Raw genomic sequence first — 17,648 nt, 5'->3', positions numbered from 1 at the left:
TGTCTCTCACCCAAAAATCATCAGCTGTACTTACATTTTTCCTCTTCCTTGAACATTCCTAGTTCCTTCTCACCTTGGAACTCTGCACTGGTTCTATCCTCTTCCCAGAAGGCACCTCCTTAAAAAGGCATTCCCATACTACACGATAGGAGCTAACCAGTCACTCTGTATAAGATCACTGTAATTTAATGCTTGTCATACTTCCATACCTATGTACGTATCTTGTTCACTGTTTCACTAATTGACCTATGACTGATTCATGTTGAGGTTTGACAGAAAACAGAAAAATTCTGTAAAGCAATTATCCTTCAATAAAAAATAAATCAATTTAGAAAAAAAAGGTAAGGTTGGTGAAGGCAAAAATATTTGTCTGTTTTGCCACATCCACAGTGCCTAAAACCATGCCTGCCAGTTTGTAGGTGTTTAAACCATTCCTAAGAAAAAGAAATGCAAACAGGCAAAATGGTTGTTTGAGGAGACCTTACAAACACTGAGAAAGGAAGAGAAGCACAAAGCAAAGAAGAAAGAGAAAGATATACCCAACTGAATGCAGAGTTTCAGAGAATGGCAAGGAGAGATAAAAAAGACTTTTTAAGTGAACAATGCAAAGAAATCGAGAGAAAACAATAGAATTGGAAAGACTAGAGATCTCTTCAAGAAAATTAGAGATACCAAGGGAATATTTAATACAAGTGTTAGTCACTCAGTCATGTCTGACTCTTTGCGACCCTATGGACTGTAGCCTACTAGGTTCTTCTGTCCATGAGATTCTCCAGGCAAGAATACTGGAGTGGGTTGCCATTCCCTTCTCCAAAGATGGACACAATAAAGGACAGAAATGGTATGGACCTAAGAGCAGCAGAAGAGATTAAGAAGAGGTGGCAAGAAAACACAGAAGAACTATACAAAAAAGGTCTTAATGACCTGGATAACCACAATGGTGTGGCCACTCACCTACAGCCAGACATCCTAGAGTGTGAAGACAAGTAGGCCTCAGGAAGCATTAGTAGAAACAGATCTAGTGGAGGTGATGGAATTCCAGTGGAGCTATTTCAAATCCTGAAAGATTATGCCATTAAAGTGCTGTTCTCAATATGCCAGCAACTTGGGAAAACCCAGCACTGGCCACTGGACTGGAAAAGGTCAGTTTTCATTCCAATCACAAAGAAGGGCAATGTGAAATAATGTTCAAACTACCACACAATTGCACATTGCTTTCACATGTTAGCATGGTAATACTCAAAATAATTCAAGCTATGCCCCAACAGTACATCAACTGAGAACTTCCAAATGTACAAGATGGATTTAGAAAAGGCAGAGGAACCAGAGACCAAATTGCCAACATCTGTTGGATCATAGAACGAGCAAGGGAATCTAGAAAAACACCTACTTCTGCTTCACTGACTATACCAAAGCCTTTGACTGTGTGGATCACGACAAACCGTGCGAAATTCTTAGAGATGAGAGGACCACACCACCCACCTTACCTGCCTTTTGAAAAACCTGTATGCAGACCAAAAAGCAACAGCTAGAACCAGACATGGAACAATGAACTGGTTCCAAATAGGGAAAGGACTACGTCAAGGCTGTATATTGTCACCCAGCTTATTTAACTTATATACAGTCAGTTCAGTTCAGTCACTCAGTCATGTCCAACTCTTTGCAACCTCATGGACTGCAGCATGTCAGGGTTCCCTGTCCATCACCAACTCCCAGAGCCTGCTCAAACTCATGTCCATTGAATCAGTGATGCCATCCAACCATCTCATCCTCTGTTGTCCCCTTCTCCTCCTGCCTTCAATCTTTCCAAGCATCACAGTCTTTGTCAATGAGTCAGTCCTTCCTATTAGGTGGCCAAAGTACATCACGTGTACAGATATACAGAGTACATCATGTGAAATGTTGGGCTGGATGAAGCTCAAGCTGGAATCAAGATTACAAGAGAAATACCAATAACCTCAGATATGCAGATGACACAACCCTAATGGCAGAAAGCAGAGAGGAACTAAAGAGCCTCTTGATGAAGGTGAAAGAGGACAGTGAAAACGCTGGCTTAAAACTCAACATTCAAAAAACTAAGATCATACCATCCAGTCCCATTACTTCGTGTCAAATAGATGTGGAAACAATGAAAACAGTGACATACTTTATTTTCTTGGGTTCCAAAATCACTGTGGACAGTGGCAGCAGAAATTAAAAGACGTTTGCTCCTTGGAAGAAAAGCTATGACAAACCTACCCAGCATATTAAAAGGCAGAGACACCACTTTGCTGACTAGGTTCATACAGTCAAAGCTATGTTTTTTTTTTTTTTCCAGTAGTCATGCATGGATGTGAGAGTTGGACCATAAAGAAACCTGAGCACTGAAGACTTGATGCTTCTGTGCATCAATACTGTGGTATTGGCAAAGACTCGTGACAGTCCCTTGGACAGCAAGGAGATCAAACCAGTCATCCTTAAAGGGAACCAACCGTGAATATTCACTGGAAGGACTGATGCTGAAGCTCCAATACTTTGGCCAACTGATGCGAAGAGCCAACTCATTGCAAAAGACCCTGATACTGGGAAAGATTGAGGGTAGGAGGAGAATGGGGTGACAGAGGATGAGATGTTTGGATGGCATCATTGACTCAATGGATATGAGTTTGAGCAAACTCAGGAGATAGTGAAGGATAGGGATAGGGAAGCCTGGTGTGCTGTAGTCCATGGGGTCACAAAGAGTAGGGCATGACCTAGCGACTGAATAACAATGAACAAAACCAGTAAGTGATTGCTGAAGTAATAGACAACTGCATAAAATATGTGAGTGTGAAAAAAAATCTGCTGACTGTCTGCTCCCAAACTTTGTGTCCCCAACTGCAGTCTCAATTTAATACCACCCTCAGTTTCTGGGACCAACAGGGACCTGAAGCAGAAACAATTATGCAGCTCTACAAATCAGGGTTGAGTATATAATTCCTGCCTTGTGGGTTGTTTTGTTACCAACTGGGATTCTAGACCCTTCCTAGTTCCCCATCAATGAATCCTCTCTTGCAGTTTCCTCAGTGGTCCAGTTCCTCTATACAGAGGCCACACTTCAGCCTACTCAGTTCTCTCTTTTCCATTCCTAAGACTTGATAGATGGCTCCTGGACCCCAGAGGAGTGGCTCTTGCTTTAGTTGACATATGTCCCTAATACTTAACAGCCTTCCTAAGCCTTTGCATTATATATCTCCTCTTGAGATACTCCATTATCTCATGGAATCCTCCCCTGCCTCTAATGCTGCCAGGTTGAATTCCTAATGAAACTGTGACTGCTATTGTCATAATCTTTGGATTTCATATGTTTTATTTACTAAACATATTAGCCACAGATGGGGTCGACTCTCCTAATCTTGGACTTTCTTGGTTGCCAGTCTGCTTTTGTAGGATGTAACAGAAATAAGTATCCTGACCAGGGGTACTTACCTTGGAGAGCTCTTGTCCAGGTCCACACAGTTGGCAAGTGACACACCGTCCCCATTGGTCCCAGTACTCATTTTCTTGGCAATCCATTGTGAGAAGGCTATGGGCACAGAATACAATTAGGGAACAAATGGAAAAGGATCTCAAGGCAAGTAGTGGCTTCCATCTCAGTTGGTTTATGGACCTCTTAGTCTAGCCTCTGGACCTGGGTTAGAAGGTTTGAGGAAGCCAACTCAAAACAGCTAATGCCTATACAGCACTAACCATGTGTCAAGAAGTCTTAAGTGGTTTACATGTAATCATTCAAGCTTTGAAACAACCATATCATGAACTATTATTAGTCTAATTTTGAATGTGTGAAGAATGAGGCATAAAGGCCAAGGAATTCACCAATGTTCATACAGTTAGTGGCTGTAACACTTGCTGAACTGGAAAGAAAATGATAAGACAAGGAGCTGGTATCTGTCTAGGAACTAGAGTATAGCCACAATCTCTCACATGTTACCAGCTATTAACAGTTTTGAAAGCACTTTCATACTCATTATATTTGATCCATACAAAATCCATGTTGTAAGCAGTAGAGATTATTATCCTTTTGTGGATGAGAAAGCTGAAACATGGTTTTCTTTTGCCAAAACTGTCTCAGGTACCTTTGAGGACAACTAGCTGTCATTGCTTCTGTCCTTGGAAGTGTGGGAGAGGAGAATGATCCAGCATGAAGAAATGTCCTGGTACATTAAAGTGCAGAGAAAAGGAAACATTACTCAGATAACAGTTCTCAAAATACAAATGGTATAGGGCACTGGCACTAGCATTAGTCAAAGAGTTGGGAGGTATGGGTTCTATCCTGGATACAGGTTTGCTTAGGACTAATAAGTTTTCTCAGGATATGGGACTTTCAGTGTTGAAACTAGGACAGTCTCAGATAAACTGGGATGGTTTGTCAACTTACTTGGCTCTTCTTTCAATCTATGATTCTGTATGAGTCACTTATTTTTTATGGCTTCAGTTACTTAATCTGAAGAAAGGGGTCGGTATTTTCCTTACCTACCTTATATAGCCCTTGGAATGATTAAATGAACAAAGGTCCATCAAAGCATTCTGAAGGATTTGAGAAGTTATACAAAATAAGACAGAGTTGAGTATATAGAGAGGTAGTTTTCTACAAAGATGAATTTTAATGTCAGTAACTGATACATGAGGCTTGCATTACTCAAAGAGAAAGGTGGAGTGAGATTCTTTTGTTCACTCCTTAACCTCATACCATGGTGAACTGCAGGTGGTTTCTCAAAGTATATAAAATCTTAAATGTGTTCTTCCAGACAGAAGAGAGGAGAGTATGTATGTATACCCTGTGCTAGATACCACCATTCCTCCCTTCAAAAGTCCCCAGTAGCAATGGAGTAAGCTTTCCTGTCTGGCATTCTTGCTTGAATGTACCTTTGCCCACGATCAACTGGGCCATTTTTTCCCATTTCTTCATTCAGAAGAAAGTAGGCTACGAAACCCATTTTTTACATAAGCTTAAGATGCCCCTGTCTATGTTGTTTTGATTATTGACCCATATTGTCAGCCTCAGTAGGCACACTCCCCTCCCTACCCCACATCATGTCATTAAGAACAAGAACTATCAGTGGTCTCACAGCTCTCATGACAAGAGAATTAAGTGTCATGGGCACAGGGCCAGAATACTCGTCTGGGCAACTCCCCTGTATCCTCTTCTTGCCCACAAAAACAGAAAATCATTGGCAGGAGCCAAAGAGCAGTCATGCCCTTAAGATAAGCTCCCAATATAGGCATCTGAAATATCCAAAGCAGCTGTTTCTGCCCTTTGGGTATCTGAGACACTCTATTCTATTTGGTATCCAGAGCCCCTTCCATCTAATAAATGTCATGTGGCATGAATCTTAACATGTCCCTCTAACCTTGGCTTTGAGACCTGTGAGTAGGCAAGTTAGGTGTATGGCCAAATCCCCATATCAGGCTCCAGGGAACGAACATAGTCCTTTTTTCCCCCCATTTTGTCAAACTGTTTATCCCAAGCAAGCAAATTAAACTGTCTCTCACAATAAGTTTAACCAATTACCTTTTTTTTTTAAAAGAGAAGAAAGCCACAATGACTCTGATCTGTTCTGAAGAAGCCGTGGCCATGAGTAAAATTGTCTAATAATGGTTAAATTATTACCAAGGGACAAACTCAGGCCTTATGTCAAGTTCTTCCCTGTGGTCAGCAGTGTCCTGTTGTAGACGTACTGCCTTTTATTTTAAGAGAAGGTGAGAGAGAATAATTAAGTTTTGAGAAAATCAGAGCTACTGTGAGGTGCCCTATAACTGCAGCTAGACACTCTTCCAAGGTATCCCAGAAGATACATCTGAATCGTCCAAACTGCTGTATAAGTCAGCAACATAGATGGACCTATAAAATTTCGACATATGTATGGATGCATGCTAAGTCACTTCAGTTGTCACTGACTCTTTGCAACCCCATGGACTATAGCCCACCAGGCTCCTCTGTCTCTGGCATTCTCCAGACAAGAATACTGAAGTGGGTTGCCATGCCCTCCTTCAGGGGATTATCACAAACCAGGAGTATAACCCACAGCTCCTGTTTCTCCTAAATTGCAGGCAGATTCTTTACCATTGAGTCACCAGAGAATATACTCATATAAATGCTTCCAGATAAAGATACAAAACCTTTTCATTACCTCAGCAGACTCTCACACCCCCCTTCCAGTCAATGCCATTCCCTTCTCTGAAGTAACTTCTATTCTGACTTCTATCACCATTATTAGTTTAACCTGCCCTAAATGTCATATAAATTTGATTCATATGAGAGCCCTCTTTTGTTTCTGGCTTTCTTTGCTCAATACAACATCTGTGAGATTTACCCATGACATTGTGTATAGTAACATTTATTCCTTATCATTGCTGTGTAGTATCCCATTGTTTGGATATGCCACAATTTATTTTATGTGTGTGTGGTTTTTTTTTTTTTGTTGTTGTTTTTTCTTTTTTTTTTTTTGGTTGATGGGCATTGGGCTGTTTCTAATTTGTGGCCATTTAGAATAAAGTTATCCTAATTTTTAAGATTTCTTTCCTTCTACCAACCGTGGGGTTCTTAATTTCTTCCTTTGCTAGTTGCTTTAGGTATAGAGTTAGGTTATTTATTTGACTTTTTTCTTGTTTCTTGAGGTAAGCCTGTATTGCTATGAACCTTCTCCTTAGCACTGCTTTTACAGTGTCCCATAGGTTTTGGGTTGTTGTGTTTTCATTTTCATTCCTTTCTATGCATATTTTGATTTCTGTTTTGATTTCTTCTGTGATTTGTTGGTTATTCAGCAGTGTGTTGTTCAGCCTCCATATGTTGGAATTTTTAATAGTTTTTCTCCTGTAATTGACATCTAATCTTACTGCATTGTGGTCAGAGAAGATGCTTGGAATTATTTCATTTTTTTTTTTTAATTTACCAAGGCTAGATTTATGGCCTAGGATGTGATCAGTCCTGGAGAAGGTTCCTTGTGCACTAGAGAAAAAGGTGAAATTCATTGTTTTGGGGTGAAATGTCCTATAGATATCAATTAGGTCTAACTGGTCCATTGTATCATTTAAAGTTTGTGTTTCCCTGTTAATTTTCTGTTTAGTTGTTCTGTCCATAGGTGTGAGTGGGGTATTAAAGTCTCCCACTATTATTGTGTTATTGTTAATTTCCCCTCTCATACTTGTTAGCATTTGCCTTACATATTGTGGTGCTATGTTGGGTGCATATATATTTATAATTGTTATATCTTCTTCTTGGATTGATCCTTTGATCATTAGGTAGTGTCCACCTTTGTCTCTTTTCACAGCCTTTGTTTTAAAGTCTATTTTATCTGATATGAGTATTGCTACTCCTGCTTTCTTTTGGTCTCTATTTGCATGGAATATCTTTTTCCATCCCTTCACTTTCAGTCTGTATGTGTCCCTTGTTTCGAGGCGGGTCTCTGGTAGACAACATATATAGGGGTCTTGTTTTTGTATGCATTCAGCCAGTCTTTGTCTTTTGGTTGGGGCATTCAACCCATTCACATTTAAGGTAATTATTGATAAGTATGATCTCATTGCCATTTACTTTATTGTTTTGGGTTCGAGTTTATACATCCATTCTGTGTTTCCTGTCTAGAGAAGATCCTTTAGCATTTGTTGGAGAGTTGGTTTGGTGGTGCTGAATTCTCTCAGCTTTTGCTTGTCTGTAAAGCTTTTTATTTCTCCTTCATATTTGAATGAGATCCTTTCTGGGTACAGAAATCTGGGCTGTAGGTTATCTTCTTTCATCACTTTAAGTATGTCCTGCCATTCCGTTCTGGCCTGAAGAGTTTCTATTGAAAGATCAGCTGTTATCCTTATGGGAATCCCCTTGTGTGTTACTTGTTGTTTTTCCCTTGCTGATTTTAATATTTGTTCCTTGTGTTTGATCTTTGTTAATTTGATTAATATGTGTCTTGGGGTGTTTCACCTTGGGTTTATCCTGTTTGGGACTCTCTGGGTTTCTTGGACTTGGGTGATTGTTTCTTTCCCCATTTTAGGGAAGTTTTCAACAATTATCTCCTCAAGTATTTTCTCATGGTGTTTCTCCTTGTTTTCTTCTTCTAGGACTCCTATGATTCGAATGTTGAGGCATTTTACAAATTCTTAGAAAAGTACAACTTGCCAAAACTGAGTCAGGAAGAAATGGAAAATCTTAACACACAAGATCCATCACAAGTATGGAAATTGAAACTGTAATCAGAAATATTCTAGCAAACAAAATCCCAGGACCAGATGGCTTCACAACTGAATTCTACCAAAAATTTAGACAAGAGCTAACACCTATCCTATGCAAACTCTTCCAGAAAATTGCGGAAGAAGGTAAACTTCCAGACACATTCTATGAGGCCACCATCACCCGAATACCAAAACCTGACAAAGATGCCACAAAAAAAGAAAACTACAGGCCAATGTCACTGATGAACATAGATGCAAAAATCCTTAACAAAATTCTAGCAAACAGAATCCAACAACATATTAAAAAGATCATACACCATGAGCAAGTGGGCTTGATCCCAGGTATGCAAGGATTCTTCAATATCTGCAAATTAATCAATATAATACACCACATTAACAAATTGAAAAATAAAAACCATTTGATTATCTCAATAGATGCAGAGAAAGCCTTTGACAAAATTCAACATCCATTTATGACAAAAACCCTCCAGAAAGCAGGCATAGAAGGAACATACCTCAACATAATAAAAGCTACATATGACAAACCCACAGCAAATATTATCCTCAATGGTGAAAAACTGAAAGCATTTCCCCTAAAGACAGGAACAAGACAAGGGTGCCCATTCTCACCACTACTATTCAACATAATTTTGGAAGTTTTAGCCACAGCAATCAGAGCAGAAAAAGAAATAAAAGGAGTCTAGATTGGAAAAGAAGAAGTAAAACACTCACTGCTTGCAGATGACATGATCCTCTACACAGAAAACCCTAAAAACTCCACCAGAAAATTACTAGAGCTAATCAATGAATATAGTAAAGTGCAGGATATAAAATTAGCACACAGAAATTCCTTGCATTCCTATACACTAACAATGAGAAAACAGAAAGAGAAATTAAGGAAACAATTCCATTCATTATTGCAATGAAAAGAATAAAATATTTGGGAATATATCTACCTAAAGAAACAAAAGGCCTATATATAGAAAACTATAAAACACTGGTGAAAGAAATCAAACAGGACACAAATACCCTGTTCATGGATCAGAAGAATCAATATAGTGAAAATGAGTATACTACCCAAAGCAATCTATAGATTCAAGGCACTCCCTATCAAGATACCAACGGAATTTTTCACAGACCTAGACCAAAGAATTTCACAATTTGTATGGAAATACAAAAAAACCTCAAATAGCCAAAGCAATCTTGAGAAAGATGAATGGAATTGGAGGAATCAACCTGCTTGACTTCAGGCTCTACTACAATGCCACAGTCATCAAGACAGTATGGTACTGGAACATAGACAGAAACATAGATCAATGGTCAAAATAGAAAGCCCAGAGATAAATCCATGCACCTATGGACACCTTAATTTCGACAAAGGAGGCAAGGATATACAATGGAAAAAAGACAACCTCTTTAACAAGTGGTGCTGGGAAAACTGGTCAACCACTTGTAAAAGAATGAAACTAGAACAGTTTCTAACACCATACACAAAAATAAACTCAAAATGGATTAAAGATCTAAATGTAAGACCAGAAATTATAAAACTCCTAGAGGAGAATATAGGCAAAACACTCTCTGACATAAATCACAGCAGGTCCTCTATGACCCACCTCTAAGAATATTGGAAATAAAAGCAAGAATAAACAAATAGGACCTAATTAAAATGAAAAGCTTCTGCACAACAAAGGAAACTATAAGTAAGGTGAAAAGACAGCCTTCAGAATGAGAGAAAATAATAACAATCAGAGCAACGGACAAGGAATTTATCTCAAAAACATACAAGCAACACCTGCAGCTAAATTCCAGAAAAATAAAAGACCCAATCAAAGAGTGGGCCAAAGAACTCAATAGACAGTTCTCCAAAGAAGACATACAGATGGCTAACAAATACATGAAAAGATGCTCAACGTCACTCATTCTCAGAGAAATGCAAATCAAAACCACAATGAGGTACCATTACACGCCAGTCAGGATGGCTGCTATTCAAAAGTCTACAAGCAATAAATGCTGGAGAGGGTGTGGAGAAAAGGGAACCCTTTTACACTGTTGGTGGGAATGCAAACTAGTACAGCCACTATGGAGAACAGTGTGGGATTCCTTAAAAAACTGGAAATAGAACTGCCATATGACCCAGCAATCCCACTGCTAGGCATACACACTGAGGAAACCAGAATTGAAAGAGACACGTGTACCCCAATGTTCACCGCAGCACTGTTTATAATAGCCAGGACATGGAAGCAACCTAGATGTCCATCAGTAGACGAATGGATAAGAAAGCTGTGGTACATATACACAAAGTAACATTACTCAGCCATGAAAAAGAATATATTTTAATCAGTTCTAATGAGGTGGATGAAACTGGCATCTATTATACAGAGTGAAGTAAGCCAGAAAGAAAAACACCAATACAGTATACTAATGCAGGTATATGGAATTTAGAAAGATGGTAACAGTAACCCTATATGTGAGACAGCAAAAGAGACACAGATGTATAGAACAGTCTTTTGGACTCTGTGGGAGAGGGCGAGGGCAGGATGATATGTGAGAATGGCATTGAAACATGTAAATTATCATATGTGAAACAAATCTCCAGTCCAGGTTCGATGCATGATACAGGGTGCTCGGGGCTGGTGCATTGGGATGACCCAGAGGGATGGGATGGGGAGGGAGGTGGGGGGGGTTCAGGATGGGGAACACATGTACACCCATGGCGGATTCATGTCAATGTGTGGCAAAACCAATACAATATTGTAAAGTAAAAAAAAATAATAATAATAAAAATAAAAATTTAAAGAATAGAGTAAAAAGAAATAAAAAATAAAAATTAAGTTTGAAATATGATTTACATACCAAAAAAATAGCATAAAGTTGCTACACTACAGTCAAATGATTTTCAAAGAGAGTGCGAAGACAATTCAATGGGAACAAAATAAGCTTTTCAAAAAAACGTATTGTGACACCTGCATAGTCACATGAAAAAGAATCAAATTGGCCCCTTATCTCACACTATATATAAAATTAACTTAAAATGGACCAAACCTCTAAATGAAAGATATAAACCTATATAACTCTTAATGGAGTTTTTATAAGAAAACACAAATATTTATAATTAAATTTTTTTCTTATAGGAAAATATAGGTATAAATCTTTGCGACCTTTAATTAGGCAATGGTTTTTTAGATCATAGCACCGGAAGGAACACAACAAAACAGAAAAAAATGCATAAACTTTACTTAACCAAAATTTAAAACTTTTGAGCTTCAAGGGCACTATCAAGAAAATAAAAAGACAACCTACATAACAGGAGAAAAAAACAAAACAAAACTGCAAGTTATAGAGAACTGACAAGCCATGTGTAGGGCTTCCCTGGTGGCTCAGGTAGCAAAGTATCTGCCTGCAATTCAGGACACCCAGGTTGGAGAAGGGAATGGCAGCCCACTTTAGTATTCTTACCTGGAGAATTCCACGGACAGAGGTTGCAGGCTACAATCCACGGGGTCACAAAGAGTCAGACATGACTGAGTGACTAAGCATGAACACACAAACTATATATCAATGTATGTGTGTATATACATATATAATGCATATGTATAATATATATATTGTAATATAATATATATTATATAATGTATATATTGTAATATACACACACACACATATATACACCCACAAATATATAATGGGCCTCCCAAGTGGCAACAATGGTAAAGAAAGGGAAAGGGAAGTTGCTCAGTCGTGTCCAACTCTTTGCGACCCCATGGACTGTAGCCTACCAGGCTCCTCCAGCCATGGGATTCTCCAGGCAAGAATACTGGAGTGGGTTGCCATTCACTTCTCCAGGGGATCGTCCCGACCCAGGGATCAAACCCAGGTCTCCTGCTTTGCAGGCAGATGCTTTACCCTCTGAGCCACCAGGGAAGCAGTGGTAAAGAACCTGCCTGTCAATGCAGGAGACATAGGAGATGCAGGCTCAATCTCTGGGTCAGGAAGATCCCCTGGAGGAGGGCATGACAACACACTCCAGTATTCTTATCTGGAGAATCACATGGACAGAGGACCCTGGCAGACTACAGTCCATAGAGTTGCACAGAGTCAGACATGACTGAAATGACTTAGCACACATGCATGCATACATATACAACATGGAAATCTTATGACTCAACAATAAAAGGGCAAATAATCCAATTAAATATTTGAATATACACTGCTCAAAGATGCTTTAACATCATTAGCAACTAGGGGAATGCCAATCAAAATCACCATGAAAACTATTTCACACCCACTGCTGCTGCTGCTGCTAAGTCACTTCAGTCACGTCCGACTCTGTGCGACCCCATAGATGGCAGCCCACCAGGCTCTTCCATCTCTGGCATTCTCCAGGCAAGAACACTGGAGTGGGTTGCCCACTAAAGTGGCCATAATAAAAAAAAGGGGGGGGGATGATTAAATGTTGGGAAGGATGTGGATAAATTGCAACTTCATATATTGCTGGTAAATGTAAAGTGGTGTACTCTCTTTGAAAAATGGTTTTGCAGTTCCTGAAAATATTAAACATAAAGTTACCATGTGATCCAGCAGTTCTTATCTTTGTTATATAACCAAAATAAATGAGAATATATATTCACACAAAAATCTGGACATGAATGTTCTTAGCAGCACTATTCATAATAGCCAAAATCATAGAAACAACTCAAATATAAATCAACTGATAAGTGGATAAACAAAGTGTAGTCTATCAATACAATTAAATATTATTTAGCCAGATAAAGGAGTGAAATACTCAATAAGGACTACAACATGGATGGACCTTGAAAACATAATGCTAAGTGAAAGAAGCTACACAAAAGGAAAAATGCACGATTCCATTTATATGAAATATCCAGAATAGACAATTCATAGAGGCAGAAAGTAGGCTAGTAGTTGCCAGGGACTGAGGGAAGGAGAAAATGTGAAATAACTACTTAATGGGTACTGTCTGGAACTAGATAGTAGTGATGGTTGTGTGATTTGGTGAATATGTTAAAAAAAACAGTGAACTGTACACTTTAGAAAAGTGAAATTTATGATATGAGAATTATATTTCATAAAAAACCTAGTTCTTTAGCATTTTCTTTAATACCTTGAACTACCCTATATCATGCTTGTTACTCCTCAAATTAAAATTTAAAAAAAGGTTTAATTAGGTCCCATTTGTTTATTTTTGATTTTATTTCCAATATTCTGGGAGGTGGGTCATAGAGGATCCTGCTGTGATTTATGTCAGCGAGTGTTTTGCCTATATTCTCCTCTAGGAGTTTTATAGTTTCTGGTCTTACATTTAGATCTTTAATCCATTTTGAGTTTATTTTTGTGTATGGTGTTAGAAACTGTTCTAGTTTCATTCTTTTACAAGTGGTTGACCAGTTTTCCCAGCACCACTTGTGAAAGAGGTTGTCTTTTTTCCATTGTATATTCTTGCCTCCTTTGTCGAAATTAAGGTGTCCATAGGTTCATGGATTTATCTCTGGGCTTTCTGTTCTGTTCCATTGATCTATATTTCTGTCTTTGTGCCAGTACCATACTGTCTTGATGACTGTGCTTTGTAGTAGAGCCTGAAGTCAGGCAGGTTGATTCCTCCAGTTCCATTCTTCTTTCTCAAGATTACTTTGGCTATTCGAGGTTTTTTGTATTTCCAAAACGAAGCAACAGACAAAGGATTAATCTCAAAAATATACAAGCAACTCCTGCAGCTCAATTCCAGAAAAATAAATGACCCAATCAAAAAATGGGCCAAAGAACTAAACAGACATTTCTCCAAAGAAGACATACAGATGGCTAACAAATACATGAAAAGATGCTCAACATTACTCATTCTCAGAGAAATGCAAATCAAAACCACAATGAGGTACCATTACACGCCAGTCAGGATGGCTGCTATCCAAAAGTCTACAAGCAATAAATGCTGGAGAGGGTGTGGAGAAAAGGGAACCCTTTTACACTGTTGGTGGGAATGCAAGCTAGTACAGCCACTATGGAGAACAGTGTGGAGATTCCTTAAAAAACTGGAATTAGAACTGCCATATGACCCAGCAATCCCACTTCTGGGCATACACACTGAGGAAACCAGATCTGAAAGAGACACATGCACCCCAATGTTCACTGCAGCACTGTTTATAATAGCCAGGACATGGAAGCAACCTAGATGCCCATCAGCAGACGAATGGATAAGAAAGCTGTGGTACATATACACCACAGAATATTATTCAGCCATTAAAAATAATTCATTTGAATCAGTTCTAACGAGATGGATGAACCTGGAGCCCATCATACAGTATGAAGTAAGCCAGAAAGATAAAGACCAATACAGTATACTAACGCATATATATGGAATTTAGAAAGATGGTAACGATAACCCTATATGCAAAACAGAAAAAGAGACACAGATGTACAGAACAGAATTTTGGACTGTGGGAGAAGGCGAGGGTGGGGTGTTTCGAGAGAACAGCATCGAAACATGTATATTATCTAGGGTGAAACAGATAACCAGCTCAGGCTGGATGCATGAGACAAGTGCTTGGGCCTGGTGCACTGGGAAGACCCAGAGGAATCGGGTGGAGAGGGAGGTGGGAGGGGGGATTGGAATGGGGAATACATGTAATTCCATGGCTGATTCATGTCAATGTATGACAAAAACCACTACAATATTGTAAAGTAATTAGCCTCCAACTAATAAAAATAAATGAAAAAAAAATTTAAAAAAAGGTATTATGAATAGTCTTTATCTTTCTGGCTTACTTTACTCTGTATAATGGGCTCCAGTTTCATCTATCTCGTTAGAACTGATTCAAATGACATGGCTGATTCATGTCAATGTATGACAAAAACCACTACAATATTGTAAAGTAATTAGCCTCCAACTAATAAAAATAAATGAAGAAAAAAAATTTAAAAAAAGGTATTATGAATAGTCTTTATCTTTCTGGCTTACTTTACTCTGTATAATGGGCTCCAGTTTCATCTATCTCGTTAGAACTGATTCAAATGACATGGCTGATTCATGTCAATGTATGACAAAAACCACTACAATATTGTAAAGTAATTAGCCTCCAACTAATAAAAATAAATGAAAAAAAAGGTATTATGAATATTCTTATATATGCCTCCAAATGATTTTTTTTAACTCAAATTTATCTATTAAGTGCTGTTTGGGTTATTGATTGGGTTTAACCAGAGGTGCTGACAAGTGGCAAGATGACTAGAGTATCTCCTTATTTTGTCTGTCTGTGTCATGTGACTGTTCACCCTGTCTATCCTCTTGTCCTGATCCTGTCCCCTTTGAAAAAAATAACCTAGAAAAATAAGAATACAAGTTGACAGGGAAAAAGATAAGCAATGAAGCTGACATTAATAGTAATTCCCACATGAGCTCATGGCGCCCTGAAAAATTGATGTTGCCAAGTTTCTGCTGATATTAGGTACTTAAACTACTGCCAGTGCAGCTGCCTCTGGCCACAGCTTGCGACTGCTGTTCTTCTCAACTTGCACATGCCTGTGGGATGAAACGTGCTTTCTCTATCTAGGACGGGTGGGCAAAACAGGATGACAGGTCTAAATTAAGAACTCGGGACTTCATGGAAGATATTTGCCTTGCCTGGGCAGTGCAGGAGATGTGAGATTAAAGAGGATGAGGAAGGCAGCAGGTGGTCCATGCCCTGCCCATTCCTCTCCTTGTGAGCCTACCCAGTCACCCACATGCAGGGGACTGGCAAAAATCAAAGTAGTTGCTCAGTGTGGGCTTGAGAACAGTAATTTCTTTGAAAATCAAGCTTCTAATCTGTGCAATGCCTTCATCATTTCCAGATGATTGGCCTATAATCCAGATGGAGTTTTATCACTTGGTGCTAGCTCTCAGCCTTCTCTTTCTTGGCATGGCTCAGGGCCACTTCTATCCCAGCTTTCTCTTGCCCATAATCTGCTTCCAAACTACCAAACCTCTTATCTTCTTTCTGCCCACATATTTGTGAATTCTGCATTCCTCAGAATGGTGAGTGGTCCCAGGTCTAGCTCTGCTATCAAAAGTGTATTCCTCCCCACTGCTGGACTCAAGGTCCCCAATCATACCATGAGGATTTGGTCAAATCTTTGACTAGTGGTTCTCATCTAGTGCATCTTGGGAACTCCAAGAAACACGTATATTTGGTTCGCATTCCTGAGATTCTGATGTATTTGGAATTTTTAAAAATTCAGCAGGTGATTCTCATGTACAGCCAACTTTGAAAGTCTTTGTTTTTTTCTGTTTTGGTTCTTCAACTCAGCTTGTGGGATCTGAGTTCCCCAACCAGGGATCAAACCTAGGCCCCCAGCAGTGGAAGTTCAGAGTCCTAACCACTGGGTAGTCAAGGAATTCCCTGAAAATCATTGTTTTAAGGTTCTTTTTGGCTCTTGTACATTTTGTCTGAATATTAGATGCAGTTAGAAAAAGGACTTTATGTCCCCTCACACTTAGAGGGAACTTGATGAGGGAGTAACTTGGGGCCTACTCATTTTTTTCTGGAAAGAATGAGTGATAGTGTGACATGGGCTGAGGGTGGAATGATTCTTTTAAAACATGTTAAATCATGTCACTTCCAACCTCAAAATGCACTGATGGTTCTCCCTACTCAATAAAACTAAAGTCCTCAAAATGGCCAATGAGGCTTTAGGTGGTCTTCCTACCTTCCCATCACCTCTTTGATCCCATAATCTACTATTCTTCCTATTATTCTCTTAACTCAAACCATGCCAACCTCCTTGCTCTTCCTGAAACTAACCTGAAAATGCTCCCACATTAAGGCCTTTCACACTCACTGTTCTCTTAGTCAGGCATGTGTTCCCTTAGATATCTACATGACTACTTTCCTCACCTTCTTCAGTTCTTCGATCTTATAATATCTTCTTTTTATTTATTTATTTATTTATTTTTTAATTTATTTTTATTAGTTGGAGGCTAATTACTTTACAATATTGTAGTGGTTTTTGCCATACATTGACATGAATCAGCCATGGATCTATCTTCTTAGTGAGGCTTTTCTAACTACTCTCTTAAAACTTCAACTTCCCACCATATTCTCTATGTCATTCTCCTGTTTCATTCTTCTCAGTAGCACTTATGACAATCTGACACATTTTATATCTTACTTATTTACTTATTTATTGCTCATTTCTAACCCAACTAAAATGTAAACACCATGAGATCATGGTCGTTATGTTTAGTACTTCATCCCCCATGCCTAGAACATGCCTGGCATACAGTAGGGACTAAATAAATATTTGTTGGATTTAATGGTAAACATTTACAAAAAATGGTAACAATCTTCTGGACTAGTGAAAGGTTTCACAATTGGAAAGGGTTTCATACCAGTTAGCTCAATAGCTTTTTCCAATAACTCTGAGAATAAGCCATGGGTTATTATCACCAATTAATGGATTTTTAAAACAGAGGC

At 38.8% G+C, this 17,648-nt stretch overlaps 1 protein-coding gene across 2 annotated transcripts in view; it reads right to left on the bottom strand.

Annotated features, from left to right (window-relative positions):
- The window catches only part of EDA2R (ectodysplasin A2 receptor), a 104,866-nt gene that overhangs the window by 78,784 nt on the left and 8,434 nt on the right, over positions 1-17,648 (bottom strand). Inside the window, exons 1-2 of one of the 2 annotated variants that reach the window (XM_043897501.1) lie at positions 4,095-4,118; positions 3,448-3,544 (exon numbers count right to left, since the gene is read on the bottom strand). In XM_043897501.1, coding sequence (XP_043753436.1) covers positions 3,448-3,544; positions 4,095-4,117 — 120 coding nt within the window. In that variant the 5' untranslated portion in view covers position 4,118. Of the gene's footprint in view, positions 1-3,447; positions 3,545-4,094; positions 4,119-17,648 lie in introns of those variants that run through there. The other variant, XM_043897502.1, reaches the window with a different exon arrangement.

This window comes from Cervus elaphus, chromosome X (assembly GCF_910594005.1).
Source record: "Cervus elaphus chromosome X, mCerEla1.1, whole genome shotgun sequence".
Taxonomy (NCBI): Eukaryota; Metazoa; Chordata; class Mammalia; order Artiodactyla; family Cervidae; genus Cervus; species Cervus elaphus.
The sequence above is the reverse complement of the archived record's forward strand: the minus strand, read 5'-3'. Positions and strand labels throughout refer to the sequence as shown.